Source organism: Alligator sinensis, unplaced genomic scaffold (genome assembly GCF_000455745.1).
Source record: "Alligator sinensis unplaced genomic scaffold, ASM45574v1 scaffold48_1, whole genome shotgun sequence".
Taxonomy (NCBI): domain Eukaryota; kingdom Metazoa; phylum Chordata; order Crocodylia; family Alligatoridae; genus Alligator; species Alligator sinensis.
Genome location: NW_005842541.1, coordinates 328582 through 344508, shown reverse-complemented (window position 1 = coordinate 344508; position 15927 = coordinate 328582). Strand labels below are relative to the sequence as shown.

At 48.0% G+C, this 15927-nt stretch overlaps 1 protein-coding gene across 7 annotated transcripts in view; it reads left to right on the top strand.

Moving 5' to 3' along the window:
• The window catches only part of LOC102384967 (dimethylaniline monooxygenase [N-oxide-forming] 5-like), a 60672-nt gene that overhangs the window by 31596 nt on the left and 13149 nt on the right, over window positions 1-15927 (top strand). For 4 of the 7 annotated variants that reach the window (XM_025213599.1, XM_025213600.1, XM_025213601.1 and 1 more), the window contains exons 2-6: window positions 9754-9932; window positions 10373-10561; window positions 10818-10980; window positions 12319-12461; window positions 15013-15201. In XM_025213599.1, coding sequence (XP_025069384.1) covers window positions 9754-9932; window positions 10373-10561; window positions 10818-10980; window positions 12319-12461; window positions 15013-15201 — 863 coding nt within the window. The remainder of the gene's footprint in view (window positions 1-9753; window positions 9933-10372; window positions 10562-10817; window positions 10981-12318; window positions 12462-15012; window positions 15202-15927) is intronic. The other 3 variants (XM_025213604.1, XM_014523822.2, XM_014523826.2) reach the window with 3 other exon arrangements.

The following is a 15927-nucleotide window of genomic DNA, read 5'->3' as shown; positions in this document are numbered from 1 at the left end:
AGCATGAGCTACATGTAGGCCTTTTGTAACCCGGGCGGTACTCCAAAAGGTACCCCCTCTCCAATTGAAGGGATCGAAGCAGGTGCACAAGTGCTGTGGGAGGTGTAGGGACTCTCCGGCCCCTATAGAGCAGAGCCAGACCACCACTGGGGACTTAACCATATACCTTTTAATGAGCGAACAATACTGAGAACATAACAGGCATAATCAGGGAGTAGAGTGGACACTACAATGCCCCAAGGGGGCAGGATTCAACAAAGGTTAGACACTTACAATCATTGACAAAAGAGGGTTAACAAAATATAAAACACAAATAGCAGAGCAAACAATACTGGTTGGGGAAATATAAAAAGGCACAAAATACAACATGTCAAAGGACAAAGAAATATAGGGCCTAGGTACCTGGAAGAGGAGAAAGGGAGAAGACACAATGGCCCCTTTCCACTGCAAGAGGAATTTTTCCTTGGTAGCTCACTCACCCCAAGTCACCAAAGCTGGGACTTAAACTTGGATTTCCCATGTGGTAGGCAGGAACACTGCCACACAGCCACCACCACTTGTACTGCTCCAAGCTGCTAGAGGTCTTGACCTTCCTGGAGCCCTGGCCTCACGTTGAGCTGCCTGGTCTCTGATTGGAGGAGCTGGAAGCCGAGCTGGGAACCCCTCAGGTAGCTGCTCAGATCCTTGCTGAAGCAGGAAGCCTCTCCTGCTGGTCACAGCCTCTCATAGGGGATCCTGGAGCCCAGCAGGAAGCCGCTCCTGCCGGCCACACACTGTGCTGCTGAGGGTCCAACTGCTGCCTGCAGGTCCTGTTCCTTCAAGCTCTTCTGGGGCAACTGCTTCCACCCCGCTGGCTCAGCTCTTGCCAGCTCTTTGAAGTGCCTTCCTCATGGTCCCTCGCTGGTCTCTTCCCTGAGTCAGCCATGCTGCCCCTTTTATCCCCCTCCAGGTGACCCAAGGGGCCAATCAGGGGACATGAGGGGCGAGTCTCTGAGGCCTGATTGGTGAGGAAAGGGAATCCCAAGTCCTCCAATCATCTTTTACTCCTTCAAAACCTCTGGGCTAGGTCACTGCCAGCCAGCCCGTCACACTTTAATTAAGAGGGTGGAGCAATATTCAGAAATTTCGATACAAGACTCTTCACACAGATCAGCCTCATTCAGAGTCTCCATTCCAATGGCTTTGTATAGCGCAGGCCACGTCATCTCCTAAGAAAACACAGCAATGAACAATCAGCATTTATTTAGCTCAGAACTGTATATACTTGCAAATGAGCCAAATTAATTTAATAGTGTTCATTTAGCCTCTAGGCACATAAATATGTATTTTGCTCTAGGGAACCAATTTTCCCTCTGTCACTAATGTGGATTTTTTGGCATAGATGGGAGACCCTACTATTTCTTCAGTGTCCTTGTTCATTTGAGACTAAATAAAATATATTTACAGTAGCTCTTTTACATTTTTAGTCCCTAAATTGATTTTTATGTCTCTAACATAACTTTCTGTAACAACCTAGAGATCACTATTCTGATGTTTTTAAACAACTCTACCTAGCTCTGATATATCCCACTTGAATTCAAAATAGGAGATGGGGTCTTCTCTTCTTTAGACTTCAGGCTAGCAGCTTTACTTGCTTTCTGCAGGGTCTTGTGCTGAGCTATTGCTCTGGTAATCAGTCAACATTTTGTCCAAGGCAGGATGAGTTGTGTTGTGTTGTTAAATCTGGTTGATGCATACAGTATCTATCTTTGGACCTTGCTGCATAGCATTTTTTGTTAAATGCCCAACCACGAATTTCTCCCAATTTTATATTCCTTCTCTGTTTGAGCATTCAGTCAACCTTATTTGCTCAACTACATAATACAACACTGAAACCATTTTGTACAGTATAGCAAAGCTTACATTTTAACAAACTGTGATTACCTGTATATCAGTTAAGTCTATATATACCACTTAAGTGCACAGCATCTTTTTGCCCCACTATTTACTGTACAGTGTAATTGTACTACGTCTGCACAATAATTTGATGAAGCTTACTAGCAGCCATCAATTTCAAGGTTGCATCCATAAAGGGGACACTTTTTCCCCAAGATCAAGACTTTAGGCCAGATCCTGTTCTACTTAGTAGATGCTTAATGCATTTAGATGCCCAGATGTGATCCTATTCCACCCTGCTCAAGCCCCTGAAAAATGATGTGTGTCTGGGTTCTCTGTATTTTAAGTGACTTTGTCTTAAGGCTAAAGTGACAGTACTTTAGTAAAGTACAAGATTGGGTTCTCTTTTTATGATGATAAATTTACAGTTTTCAGAGACTCAAGTAGGGTGGAGTGGGATCACACTTAGGTGCTTAACAGATGAAATACGATCCTTCCTTTATGCAAGCCATAATACCCTCACTGCCATTAAAAATGTTTCATCTTTTGGTGAAATACCTCAGGGATGGAATGCAGCCCAAACAGTTGTATGTGTCCATGATGGCTGTAATGCTGCCGGGTGGTTGATTGCGTTCGGGCTGTTGGCTGAACGCCTAGGTTTTAGTTCGGCAGGTGGGTATTTAGATGGAGTAGAATTAATTAGGCACAGACACGTGTTGGTTGTAGGAAAATTTTACTTATGTCGCCCAGACAGTGATATGCGACGCAGGCTGAGCCTTTGTTCCGTTACAGTTGCTTCGGTTACAGTTGAGCATATGTGCTCGGGTTACAGTCAAGCAATGACAAACGAGGCGCCGAAAACGAGCTATCAAGCCTGTGGGGCTTTACTACATCAAGATTAGCGGTGACGGGGAGTCATTGGTGGGTGATCAATCCGCCAAGTCACTCTGATGACGAGCTCAGGTTTCTCCTCAGAGATTTCCCCAGAGTTCTCCGACTTGGGCGGAAACTTCTAAACTATTTATAGACAGAGGTATCTAACGGAGTTATCCAATGATGAGCTGCTAAGTGGAATCTTTAATTTTTTTTGGCAAAGCAGCAGTTCTTTGTGCTATCAGGTTGCAAGGTAGTGGGTCAGGTTTTCTGTCTGTTACGTGTGAGGGGCCTAAGCTTGTTTCTTGACCAATTATATACAGTTTTTGCTCGGATTTTATTTCAACTGACCAATTACTTATAGTTCTCCGCCAGGGTTTTGTTTCAGGAATTTCTGGCAAGGATTTCTTTTAACCCTTAGTTGACTACTGTGTGCGAAATGAGGATGGTCTAAACGGTATCTCTTGCTAGTGACATGGGCACTGTTTAATTGGGTTGTGACAGTATGAAGATGTGCATATTCAACATCCCCTCTGGGAATTGCAAATGCTCTTAAAAAGAAGTACCTGCCACAACCTATCTGTTACTTCCAGCATAGAGAGATTTGGTACCAGCACTATCCTCTCATGCTTGTCCCTGTAAAAGTTGTGGTCCATAAACCAAAAAAAAACAAAAACCAAACAAACCAAAAACTAAACAAAAAAGGAACATTTTCTAAGAGTTTCATCCCACTCCCACCCGACTCCAAGGTAAGCAAGTTGATCTACTCTGATTCATTGGCTTGCTCTATGATCCCCAGAGCAATAAGCACATTCAGTTCCTCTTGTAGTTTCTGCTTTAAAGTTGGGGAACTCCTGTAGGAGCATGAAGAAATGTCATAGGACAGTTAAGAAATTCTAACTCTTTCAACTCTATCCCGAGCTCTTTTGAGATTTCTGTCCTCTGAAAGACCTCGTCAGACTCTTCCTCAGTGGTTTTGGTTCTTCCAATGAGTATACCCTCTTGATGAAACCAAGGACTTCAGGCATTTAACACAGCAATTGGTACCCTTTCCTTTTGTACATTTACACACTGTATCCTTCTCCATTTATAATTTACTCACACATCTCATTTGCATACTACTTTACACGTAGGGAGGAAGCTCACCAGTCACCACTGTAAGTCTTTAGCTTTTACCTCTTTATTTCCTACTACCTGTGGGTTTTCTTTTTAGGACTAACACAGCTTGTGGCAACATCCTGGCTTGTACACCAGTGTCTGGCTATAATAAATAGGCCTGTGCGAGTCGGCAGCGATCCGATCCGGCTTTGGATCTGGCTGCTTCAGATGGCTGCGATCCGATCCGGACCTCTGGATCAGTTTGCCGCTTCAATCTGGCCAAAGCAGCTCCGAAGCTTCGGAGCCACCTCGGAGATCCGGCTATAGGTTATAATGGGGGATGAATGAAATATCTATAACTTTGTTATTTTAGCTCTAATTTGGATGCAACATACAGGGGTGGTAGCCTCTGCTGAGAGCATGAAGCCTGCCAGGTTTCAAGAAGACTGGTGCAGGGATTTGGGGGGGAACTTCACCCCAAGCTGCTGACAGGCAAAACTCATCATGTGGGTGGGTGCTTGGGTGGCTGCTGCATCTGTCTTGGGGGCTGATGAAGTGCAGTTCATAGGCCCAGCTCTGAAAAGTGGTTTGTACATTCAAACAAGCACCTAACCTCATCACCAGAACTGAAGCCAACTTCCTACAGCTCAAAACACAAAACCTGCCAAGTATCTCCAGTACCCCCACAAACTGCACACCAGAATCTATCAAAGACAACAAAACCCAGCTACCTGCAGGGGCACATTCCTCACCAAAAAACCCCCCACTCTGCCTCCAGTCTCTCAGGCCTGATCCTGAGAGGGAACAAATTACAATGCAAACCACTTTTCAGAGCTGGCCCTACGAACTGCACTTGGCATCACAGACAGCCTTCACCATATTGGCCACATTGTTGGTGACCATAAACCCGCGGGTGAGCTCGGCCTGCCCAACAAGCCACCCCTGCACCATGCGGTTCATGGCCCTCATGATCTCTGTTGCCGTGTGGGACTCAGCCAGCACCTCGGCTTGGAGTAGAGTCTACCAATGGCCTGACTGATCGAACCAGTGTCCCATGAGGGAGAGGTAGGCGTAATCACCACGCCAGGTGCTCCAGATGTCAGAAGTGAAGTGCAAGACTACCTGCTGCCCTGCCTTGCGCAGCTCCTCAAGTACTCCATGCATGCCTCATACAGGGAGGGCACCACCACCCTGCTAAAGTGGTGCATGTGAGCACTTTGTAAAATGGGGCCAGAAGTGCTACGAACCACCTGAACCCTGGTCGCTCAACTAGGGAGAAGGGCTGGCTATCCAGAGCAAGCATCTTCCCAATGCTCTGGGTGATCTTGCTCGCCTTGGGAACACACCCCACTTTCTGTCCACCTTTCCCCCACTGGTCCAGGGTGGCCTGCCTCTGCTTTGAAGTGAGTGGGGGACTTCCCTTTCAGCACACTTGCACTGGTGCCAGGCTGAGTAGGAAGAAGGGCAAGGGGGTGGTGCCTCCTCAGATGCAGCAGCATGGCTGTGGTGGTGAAGTGGCTCATGTGCCTTCGGCAGTGCTGACAGATGGCAAACCTGGGATCATCTGCCACCTCAAAATGATCCCACACTACACTACTCCCCCGCTTCTGGGTTGAGGGTGAGGATCCTGCCTTTTCCCCTCTTCTCAGCAGGCTGAGGCTGAACAGCAGGAGGAACTGCCTCAGCTGAGCCACTTGCCTCCACAACCTCAGTCTCCTCTGAAGTGCTGCTTTCTGGAGGAGACCTGGGTCTAGGGGAAACTTGGGGGTGTGGAGCACAAACTCCAATTCCCCCTCAATCCCCAGAATTGCTTGAGCCAGCGCGCTCAGTATCCCTGGTTCCAGCTCCAGCTTCTCTGGCAGTGGGAGGCTCATGCTGCGAGCTGAAATTGGGGTGGAGGAGGCAGTGATTCTACTGCTGGTGCTCACGTCTGGACTGAGCAAAGGTGGTTCAGGTACAAGGACATCAGGTGCAGACACTGCACCCACCTCCTGGCTTCCACTGGCAGCACTACTGTCATGGCTGCTTGGGAAGAGAACATGTCTGTGTTGTTGTGGGGGGGCTTGCAGCTCTAGCTCTCCCCCCTCTCCCTCCCCTGGCAGAAGACCTGGCACCTACCTTTCCAGCAGGCTTCATACTGATCTTTCCTGTGCTGCAAAAGGTAGGGGTAGGGTGGGTGTGGGTCCTTTTGTATTGTGCGTTTTATTCCCTCTGTTGCGTGCGTCCACTGGCCTCTTCTTTGAATGTTTGCTTTGGTGTTAAGGGTTATGTATAAACTGTGTGCTGTCTGTCTTCCTCTGCTGTGATTTTTTTTTCTATAGCATGTGCACGTGCAAGCAATCTGTTCCTCCCTGCACAGCGACAGATCACACTGGCTGGGAAAGCACACTTTTTTTTTTTTGCAAAGTTTCCAAAACCCGCAAAGAAATAAATGGAAATGTAATACTAATAATAATTGAATAGTATAGCCAAGTTAAATCCTACCCATTCTTTCAAAACAAGAAAGAGGAGCAGGCAAGTCTCAGTCTAACTGTTCCTCTCTCACACAGTTGCTGACAGGGAACAAGCTGCAAAAGGCACAGAAGGGCTGCAAACAGAAGCTTTTATGCTGTTTCTTGTCCCACCCCACAGAGCCCCCTCCCCCCACTCTCCATCCCTCCCCCACTCCCCCTCCCTCTTCTAATTGTCAGTCAAGATGTCCGAAGCAGATCCAAAATGCTTTGGACGCTCTGACCTGCTTCAGATATCATTGCCGAGACCCCGCTTCGATCTGGGTGTGCCTCGTCAGAGGCCAAAGTATTCAAAGCAGCTCCGGATCCAAAGCCTCACACAGCTCTAAGAATAAATAACTATCTCATTTGTAATCAGGTGGGCAGTTCCTCGTGGGAACAATGGACAATGCTGTAGCACAGAATACAGATGAAGTCGTTTGAATTAATGTTGTAGTTTGCCCAGCTGGCTAGTGCTTGTAACCTCTTGTGAAATCATGTAATCAACTGCAGATCTTGCATCTTTTCTCATAGGCTGGACATTGGGCAAGCTGCTGTTAGTTCTCAAAGCAGATGAGGCTTCTTGTGCTATTTTTGATTGTGGATATTGGTCCTGCTTCTACCGTTATGCCTGCCATAAGCAACATTCCTCCATCTTTGACCCACAAAACATCCAGCATCTCCTTCCTCAAATTTAGCCCAGCTCCTCTGATTAAAATCACAGCTTTGCTCATGTACCATAAACCAACAGGAATACAAGAGTTAACCTAATGAATGTCTGGCAATAGCTATGTCCTCAAGGACTTTAAACTCTGGTAACCCTGGGTTAGCAATGAACAGAGGCTGAGCTAATGTGCTGCTTAGTAATGGGTAAACAGTTTCCTTTTGTGAGTATGGAGAGTTACTGATGGAAATTGGGAACTCCCCAACCAGCCACAGTGCTGGTGTCACCACCTGCCATGCCTTGTTGTAATTAATTATGTTGTTAATCAAGGCAGGAGGCCACCCATTTCTTGCCCCAATGCCAGGGGGCACCATCTGTAGCTCCGTTCCTCCCCTACACTGCAGCCCAAGCCTTGCAAGTGGCATCCAGATGACAGTGCTTCCAGCCTACAGCCGGACCAAGCTTAGGCCTCGTTGTCAGGCCTCGGATGCACACAATCATACCGCCTTCCTCTCACACTCCACCCCCTCTCACAGGGGGTCTTTCACACTTCAACAACTTATGCTGCCTTGCTCCCTCTTGGAGCAGGCCCCTTAGGCCATAGGGTTTAGCTAGCTCATACCTTGGGTGGCAGATGTACCGTCTTTTGGGCTTCTCCTGCAACCCTCACTGAGGTAGTGGCCAGCCAATTACCCAACTGGGTCTAAGCTTGCCCTGGCTCTTTCTGGGGCAACTCTATACATTCATACATACCGGGGCTCCTTGTTGCCACCCCCTCACTGGGGCTCCAGGGCTTACCTCCCCTGTGGGGCTCAGGTAGCCATAGCCATGCCTGGCCCCCTCTGGGGCTTGCACCCTCCCTGGGCTCAGGTGGCTCCAGCTGTGCCTGGCTCCCTCTCTCACTCTTTAGGGTCTTGCACCCCACCGGGCTCAGGCAGCCACAGCCATGTCTAGGGCCCAACTACCTCCAATGATAAATGACCCACCCGAGGGTGAGGGCTGGAGTTAAGGCACCCCTACCCACCTTTCACTGGGGTGGTAACTGGCCTAGCATTTCCTGGGGGCTCCCACACCATTGGGAGCCCCACCAGGACACCCACTCCTGGCATGGTGCAGTTTTAGGTCATACCCAGAACCAGGAACCTCCAAACCATCCCCTCCAGCTCCTGCCCTTACCTCCAGGATGTTGCATGCAGCCAGGCAATGTTAGCCTAGCTTGTCAGTAGGCAACTGCTCTATTTATATAGGCGGCCAGAGATCTAAAATGGCCACCGCAATCAAGCACCTGCTGGCTGCTTGGCTCTGCTGTTAAAGTGGCAGGCGCCCACAGTGCCCTGCCACACACCTTCCCTCTTAAAAGAGTTCCTGGGGGAGGTTTCATCTGCTGCTTCTCCAAAGCAGGCTCCCTTCAGAGCCTGTGAGAGCCCTCAAGTGGCGAGCACCACCAAAAGGAGCTCTGCCACAGAGCCCCTGAAGCAAAGACTACTTTTGAGAGTAGGACTCTGGTAGTATCTTGGGTTAGACTGACTTGAAGGGAGGGTCTTACATGAAATGTTTTGTGGCACAGTTTACTAGTGCTAGATTAGAAATCTAGGAAAGGAATTTCCAGGGATTGCACCAAGGGACAGTAAAACCCTAGCATTGGTCTGTCAGCATATTGGGTGTTTTACAGCATGACCAAGAGTTTCAGAAGTTACCAGTAATTTAAGTTCTCTGCTAGTGTTGACACCTGCAAGAGGCTAGATTCTAAGGTGGCAGGTGCACAGCATGCTCAAAATCCTATTCCTGTGTGGTGTCTCCCTCTTTCCCCTCCCAGCAATCAGTCAGCGACTGGGGGGATCCCCCCATGGCCAATCTCGCTGACCGGGAAGTGGCTGCAGCGCTCGCAGGGGGGCACTGGTGCTCCCGCCTGCCCCCCCTGCCTGGCACCTAAGAGTGGAGTGTGGCCTGTCAGGGGGTGCACCAGTGCTCTCAGGGAGTGCATGTGCACCCCCAGGTACCCCCTATGCATCACCACTGTATTTCTTTAATTGCATCTCTCAGTCCCGGTTTGAGAGAGCTTTCTATCCATTTCTTTGTTCCAGAGTGTTGCATTTCTCACAGCCAGGGAACATGTCTTTTATAGTTAAACTTGTTTGTTTCTTCTTCAGTAATACCTATTTGCTCTAAATAAATCCTTTTCCTCATGGTATTTAATCTCTTAGTATCATATTCCTTACCTTAGCCTATTCACTTTTATATTCATTCAAGCTTCAGAAGGAGATTGGACATCTTACACAGAGACTTGCATTAAGAATGTGCTAGACAAGATGTATAGAGATTTTTACCTCTCGTCCTATAACATGATTCCTGTATTTTTTATTGGAAGCCATAGTGTATTATGAACATGGTGACTCATCTGTAGTTAAATTTGCCAAAGACAGTTTTTCTAATAAGCTGAGTGTGTCTCTGCATGCGCTGAAGCATAGCTGCTTTTGTTCTTAGTGTATAAAAGGTAGGGGGGAAATAACCCCAAATTTACCAAAAATTACATCATATCCTCTGGTCATTCTCGATCAAAGAGCCAGTCAATGGCTGCATTGTTTAGGCTGAACTTCTGCCAAGGGGCTCCATAGGGAGTTCAAACAGCAAAGCAGCTTCTGAAAGAGGTTTACTTACTGGATGGGTTCCTTAATGGAGAAGTGGTAGGGATCAGTCCAAAGGCAAAGCTACAGTTTATATTGCAAAGGTTTCTCTCTTGGTATCTCCCCAAAGGACCCTCACAGGACTCCTGCCTCTTCTTTCCAAGGCAGCTGACCATGGCAAAGAAGAGAGTTGCAATCATAGGAGGTGGGTCGAGTGGACTGTGCGCCATCAAATCCTGTTTGGATGAGGGGATGGAGCCTGTCTGCTTCGAGAGGACTAATGACATTGGAGGGCTCTGGAGGTATGAGGTAAGGTTGAGTTTGTCATGACTTTGAATGCTTTAAATATTATTCCTTTTGAGGTGGAACTCAGAAGCCTCCCTCATAACCCAGAGTTGCAGGGTACTAGGTACAGTACAAACACAGAAGAATAGGGCTGTCTGCCCCTCAGAGCTTGCAATCTAAGTGTTGAATGATATTTTTATCTCTACAGCACTATATGTGTGTCCAGGCATAAAACAAAGTTGCTGCCCAGAGGAGATCATAGGAAATAAGAGTGTCATGGGAGTGAAGAAGTGCTGAAAGTGAAAGGTGTTAGAACCTAAATGTTTTCTTCTGAAGAACAAGGAAGCTGTCCTGGAGTCAGCTTTATCACTAGAGATCACGCCACCTCAACGCTTTATGCTACTTGTATTTCTAGAGCCCCACTTTCTAGAGTTAATATGTCCTGTTTTCCCCATTCCCTACAGGAAAATCCTGAAGAGGGCAGGGCGAGTATCTACAAATCAGTCATCATCAACACATCTAAGGAGATGATGTGCTTCAGTGACTTCCCCATCCCAGATGATTTCCCCAACTATATGCACAACTCAAAAATCATGGAGTATTTCCGCATGTACGCCAAGCACTTTGACCTTCTGAACTATGTCCGTTTCAAGGTGAGGGGAGAGCTAGCATGACAGGGGGTGTGGGAGCCTGTGGGTCAGAATGGGAATGCTGTGCCTGCCTTTATGTGTGACCAAGCACATAGGTGAGTGATTAGGTGAGCCTGGTCTCTATGGAAGAATACTGCTATTGAAAAATGTCACTCCCTCGTGAAGCAGTGAAAGATCCTGCAGGTCGTGTTTTAGGGTTTATGTCCAAAGGAACTGATGAAATGCATGTTGCCACCCCCTTGACTGACTTTTTGTTCAGACCAGTGTGTGCCATGTGACAAGACGTCCAGATTTCTCTACAACAGGACAGTGGGATGTTGTCACGGAGACAGATGGGAAGCAGGAGTCATCCATCTTTGACGGGATCTTGGTTTGCTCTGGTCACCACACTTATGCCCATTTGCCACTACACACCTTCCCAGGTATGCCATACAAAGTGGGGAAGGCATGAGTGCATCTTCCTGGGTGTTAGAGGCCGGGATTGTTCCTGGGACATCCCAGGAATATCCCAGAACCCTTCTAGTTATTGTCCTCACTCAGCTGCTGTAATGGGTACTGCCTGCCACCTGGTGCTTTACATATGCCATTGGTGTTCCTGCACTAAGGGAGGAAGAGCTGCCTGTTTAATCCACTGAAAAGTAATAGTACAATACAATGGAAGCCCAGCCACAACTCTGAGCTTGCTTCAGATGCCAGGGGAGGCAAAGGCAATACCATGCTGGCAGGTTCAAGAGAAGTGGATGCCACAATTGCTGAGCAGTCTGGCTATGTAGCTGCTCTTGGCTGATGAAGATACCACCCTCCTCCACTTCAGAGGGCCCTTGGGTACCACATACTTTCCTGCCTTCCAGCAGTGGCTGGGCCTTGTGGAGCCTTGCAAGCCTCTTGACCAGTATCTTTGAAATTTGTAAGAACCTTTCTGGTTCACCAGGCCCAGATCTCTTCCTCACTGTGATCCCACTTTGCCCTGGCAGCAAGCCAGTCTGTGCTGTGCACTAAGGAAAGAACATCTTGAAAACTTAGCTGAGACTCCTGTCTGTCTGTCTGTCTCTCTCTCATATACCATTCCAACTCCTTTGTGCTCTAAGTTCTTGTCCTAGCTAAGGCAACATTCCACTTTTCCCCCCACCTTCCCCAACTCTCACACATTCCTTCTTTGGCCACATGCAGATATGTGCAGCTTGTGGTGCTGTAAACCTCTTTGCAGTGCCACAGACCACACACAGGGAATGTTAAATGTGCCCTGCACTGCAAATTTGCAGCACGGGGCCAAAATTTGCTACCAGGAAATCCTAGTAGTCAAAAAAAGGTTCCGGGAAAGGAAGCAGTGCAGCACACATAACAGGACCATGCACCAGAAGACAGAGGTTTAGGCCTCCAGAGAGGTGCTCTGGCTGCTGGCTAGTGTCTCCACTCCTGCAGTTGTGCCCTGATTCTCCTTCATGCCAGGAGGAGCCAGGCAACAGCAGTTTGCCTAAAGTGGGACAACTTGTCCATCACGAAAGTATACCTGCAAGGGTGTGTGCTGCAGCAAAAAGTAGTGGCACAGCCTTGTGCTGCTACTATTTTTTGCCACTACAAGTGCGCACCCCTGCACGTCTGGATATTGCCTTTGATGGAATCTTCTGAACAGAGTAGATACCCATGAACCTTTGTGCAGCACTCCTGAACCCACAGGAGGAAAATGACCAAGTGAACTGAGCTTTCTTTGTCCAACATCCCTCTCTAGAAACTAAAGCTGCTCTGCTCTCTCCCTGCAGGGATTGAAAAGTTCAGAGGTTGCTACTTGCACAGCCGCGAATACAAGAACCCCCAAGAGTTCTCAGATAAGAGAGTCATTGTGATTGGCATTGGGAATTCAGGAGGTGACCTGGCCGTGGAGATCAGCCACACAGCCAAACAGGTTGGGTTCTAGAGTGATGGCACTTTCATTCACAAGCAGCATGCACTACATACCTCCCAGTTTTGGGGCTTGGAGTAAAGAGAAAAGAATCAACCAGTATGAAAGCACCAGGAACATCCTGACCAAGGGCCTTATCCAACTATCCAATGTGAAGGCAAGGATTCCTATGGACTCAAAAGTTTCAGGGGTGTAGGTTGTAGCTGTGTTGGTCTAAGGACATAGGCAGGCAAGGTTCTTTGGGTAAAGCCGGTATCTTTTATTAGACCAACTCAAATAGTTGTAAAAGTTCTTCTTAGCAAGCTTTCAGGCACAAACGCCCTTCGTCAGGCTAAGGAAGCATCTGCAGATGGTCCGTGCTCTTCCTGGATGGAGTGGTAAAGCAGCCAGAAGCCAGTACATATGCAAGAAAGCCAGTCAGTTAAAATGTAAATTGAGGTGGTCAGTAGGTGAGAGACAGGTGGGGGGAAAGAGGAAATGAATGTAGCTGTAGTTAAAGGATGAGAGACAGAATGGGGGAGGGGGAGAGGGAATGAAAATAACTGGTAAAAAGTGGATGGTTTACCTCAGGAGCCAGATGTTAGGCAGGTTATAATGCAGGCTTGTCCAACACATGGCCCATGGGCCACCATGTGGCCCTCCAAGCTGTTTTCTGGAGGCCCGAGGTGCTGCGACGGGAAACAAAAGTAAACACTGTACTTTCCTTTCGGGTGGGGGGTGGTGATGCAATACTGCTTCCTGTGAGGTCTTTGAATATGGCTCGTCGGCCCACTGGGTGATAAAAAGTTCATGATCTGGCCCCACGTTCAAAAAGGTTGATGACCCTGTTATAATGTGTCATAAATGCAATGTCTATATTTAGTCCATGACTTTTTGTATCCAGTAGATTGATGAAGTGAAGTTCATAGGTTGGTCTGTGAAAGGTATTTTGTCAACTCCAAAGAGCTTTCAACATGGCCTTGAAAGCAGAGGAAACCTTCAAGCTTAGTGACACTCATGGTTTATCAGAATAGGTACAGAAAGGTAATGGGATGATCTTCATTTCTTATAGCAAGGGTGCAAAAGGGATAAGGAATTGCTTTATGTTGTTAGTCCTGTAATGTTGACCACCACCATCTTGGCCAACATGAGGGATAGATGTAGTGATGTAGCTAGGAGCAGAAAATTTTGGTGACCCCAATTTATGATGGAAGGGTAATGAACAAAGGTCTGATGTCACTGTCACAGGACAGGGTCCTGTAGGATGGCCGTGATCTTCCCAAGGCCCCCTTACCGTACCAAATTGGCCCAGTGGGCACCCTCGATTCTCACCCACCACATCTTTGATTGAATGATTGATAGGGAGGCTGCTTCTAAGTCCTCTTGGACATGGTTGAGATTGGTTCTCAGGACCCCGTGGGTCCCCGGACCCCTGGTGGGAACCGCTTGAAGATGAATGTCACAATGGATGTTTTGGGGCACCCTAGCCTTATGGGCTATGTGTGGCTCCAGCCATCCTTTTACCATGCCCCAAGCCTCGCAGATGGAAATGACATTGTTTGGTCTGGGCCTTGTTATAATTTGGCTCCCTGGTCCTCCCTGGGCTCACCGTAGCCCTGTCTCGCACTGCGCCTTCACTGGCGCTCGGGCTTGGTGCACCCCCAATGCTGCGCCCTCTCTGGAGTCGGGGTCGGTACACCCTCAATGCTGTGCCCTCTCTGGTGCCGGGGTCTGCGCACCCCGAATGCTGCGCCCTCTCTGGCGCCAGGGTCCCCACACTGCCGTGGGTCCCCTATGAGGCCCTCCTCCTTCCCCTAATAGCCTCACCCAAACCACCGGTCTTATACAGCAGTAAACAAAACACAAGCCCCTACGCTGCATATTCAAACCATCCAGCTACAACATCATTCAAACCATACCGGGGAATACTCTGTCTCTCAACAGTGTCAGAAGCTGCTTCTGCAGTCAGGCCTCTCCCCTTTGGTTGCTCTGGGAGAGCTCCTTCCCCCTTGGCTGCTGGCAGGGAACTTCCTTCCTGGCCCCAGCTCTGGGGTTTATATATGAGCCAGGCCCTGCCCCTTTCAGTCAACTGACCGCTGGCAGGTGTGGGCCACTAGCTCATTCTAGCTGCCCTGGTAACCAGCAGCTGGGGGCTCCCCACTCGCTGCTAGGGCTCTTTCCATAGCAGTTTCCACTCTTTAAAGGAGCAGGGCACCTAAGTGCTCTGCGACAGTCACCATAACTCATTTTAATTGCAAATAATTACAATCCTCCAAACTTAGCATCCAGGTAGGTTTGGGATTGGGTGGGACTGACTGTTTTCATGTGGGATGTGGCTCAACCTGGCTCACTTATGTCTTCAGCCCTGGAATCTGTGACTTTCAGAGCTATAATCATGAGTCACTACATCATGAACAAAAGAGCCAACCTTAACAGTGGGGTCTATAACAGATTCATATCAGCTCTGGATCATGTCCATAATGCACTGGCCAGCATTGCTGTGCCAAAGACAAATGAGTGGCATGTCATAATCTTGTATCAGCAGTCCTATCCTTTAGTCTCCAATGCCTTGCAGTGCCTTGTGGGAAGAACCCAGAACTTCATAGCCAGGCATGAACCTGCACGTGGCTGGAAAAACATTTTGCCAAGAAAGGAATCACAACAGTGTTTAAAAAGATGCAAGGAATTTCTGTGTCTGGGGGACAGCATTGACTTCAATATTGGTGCAAAAGAGGAAGAAATTGCTGAGGAAATAAATACAAAGGCAAGCACTAGAACTGGGGGCTGAATTAATAAAAAAGTGGACAACTATAACAAAGAAAACAAGATCATCAGTGCCGAGAGTTATCTCACATCAGGCCCAGCAGCCTTACCTCGAGCATTTCAGTACCAGGGAGTTCCCCAGTGCAGTCCAGATCATCAGGATTTCTAGGGGTAATGCGATGCATGGGAGAGCCAGCAAGTCTCATAAGTTCCCTCTTCTTTCTGTAATATTTTCTGTGAGATGTTCCAAGGACTGGCAGGGACCTTCTAGATCACCAGGTCCAACCCCTTGGTCTCGCAGACAGCCATGTCACAAAATCCCTATCATAAACTTACCAAGATTCATCTTAAAGCAATCACCGTTTTTGTCCCCACTGCTCCTATTGTGAGGCTGTTCCAGAACATGTATGGTTAGCACCCATTTGCTAAAATCAGGTTAGGCTTATTTATGGACAACTTATACCCATGTGCTTTGGGTTTTTTGCCAACATTGTCATTTTGTTTAAATAGTTCTTCTACCCAGTTTATTCCTCTCAGGTGTTTCAGATCGCCAGAGCCCCTCTGCTAAAAACAGCAACCTAAACCTGATTTTACAAGTCAGAAATACATCAGTGAGCCAAGGAAACACTGCAATGCTTGTCATAGATTCATAGATTCATAGATGTTAGGGTCAGAAGGGACCTCAACAGATCATCGAGTCCGACCCCCTGCATAGGCAGGAAAGAGT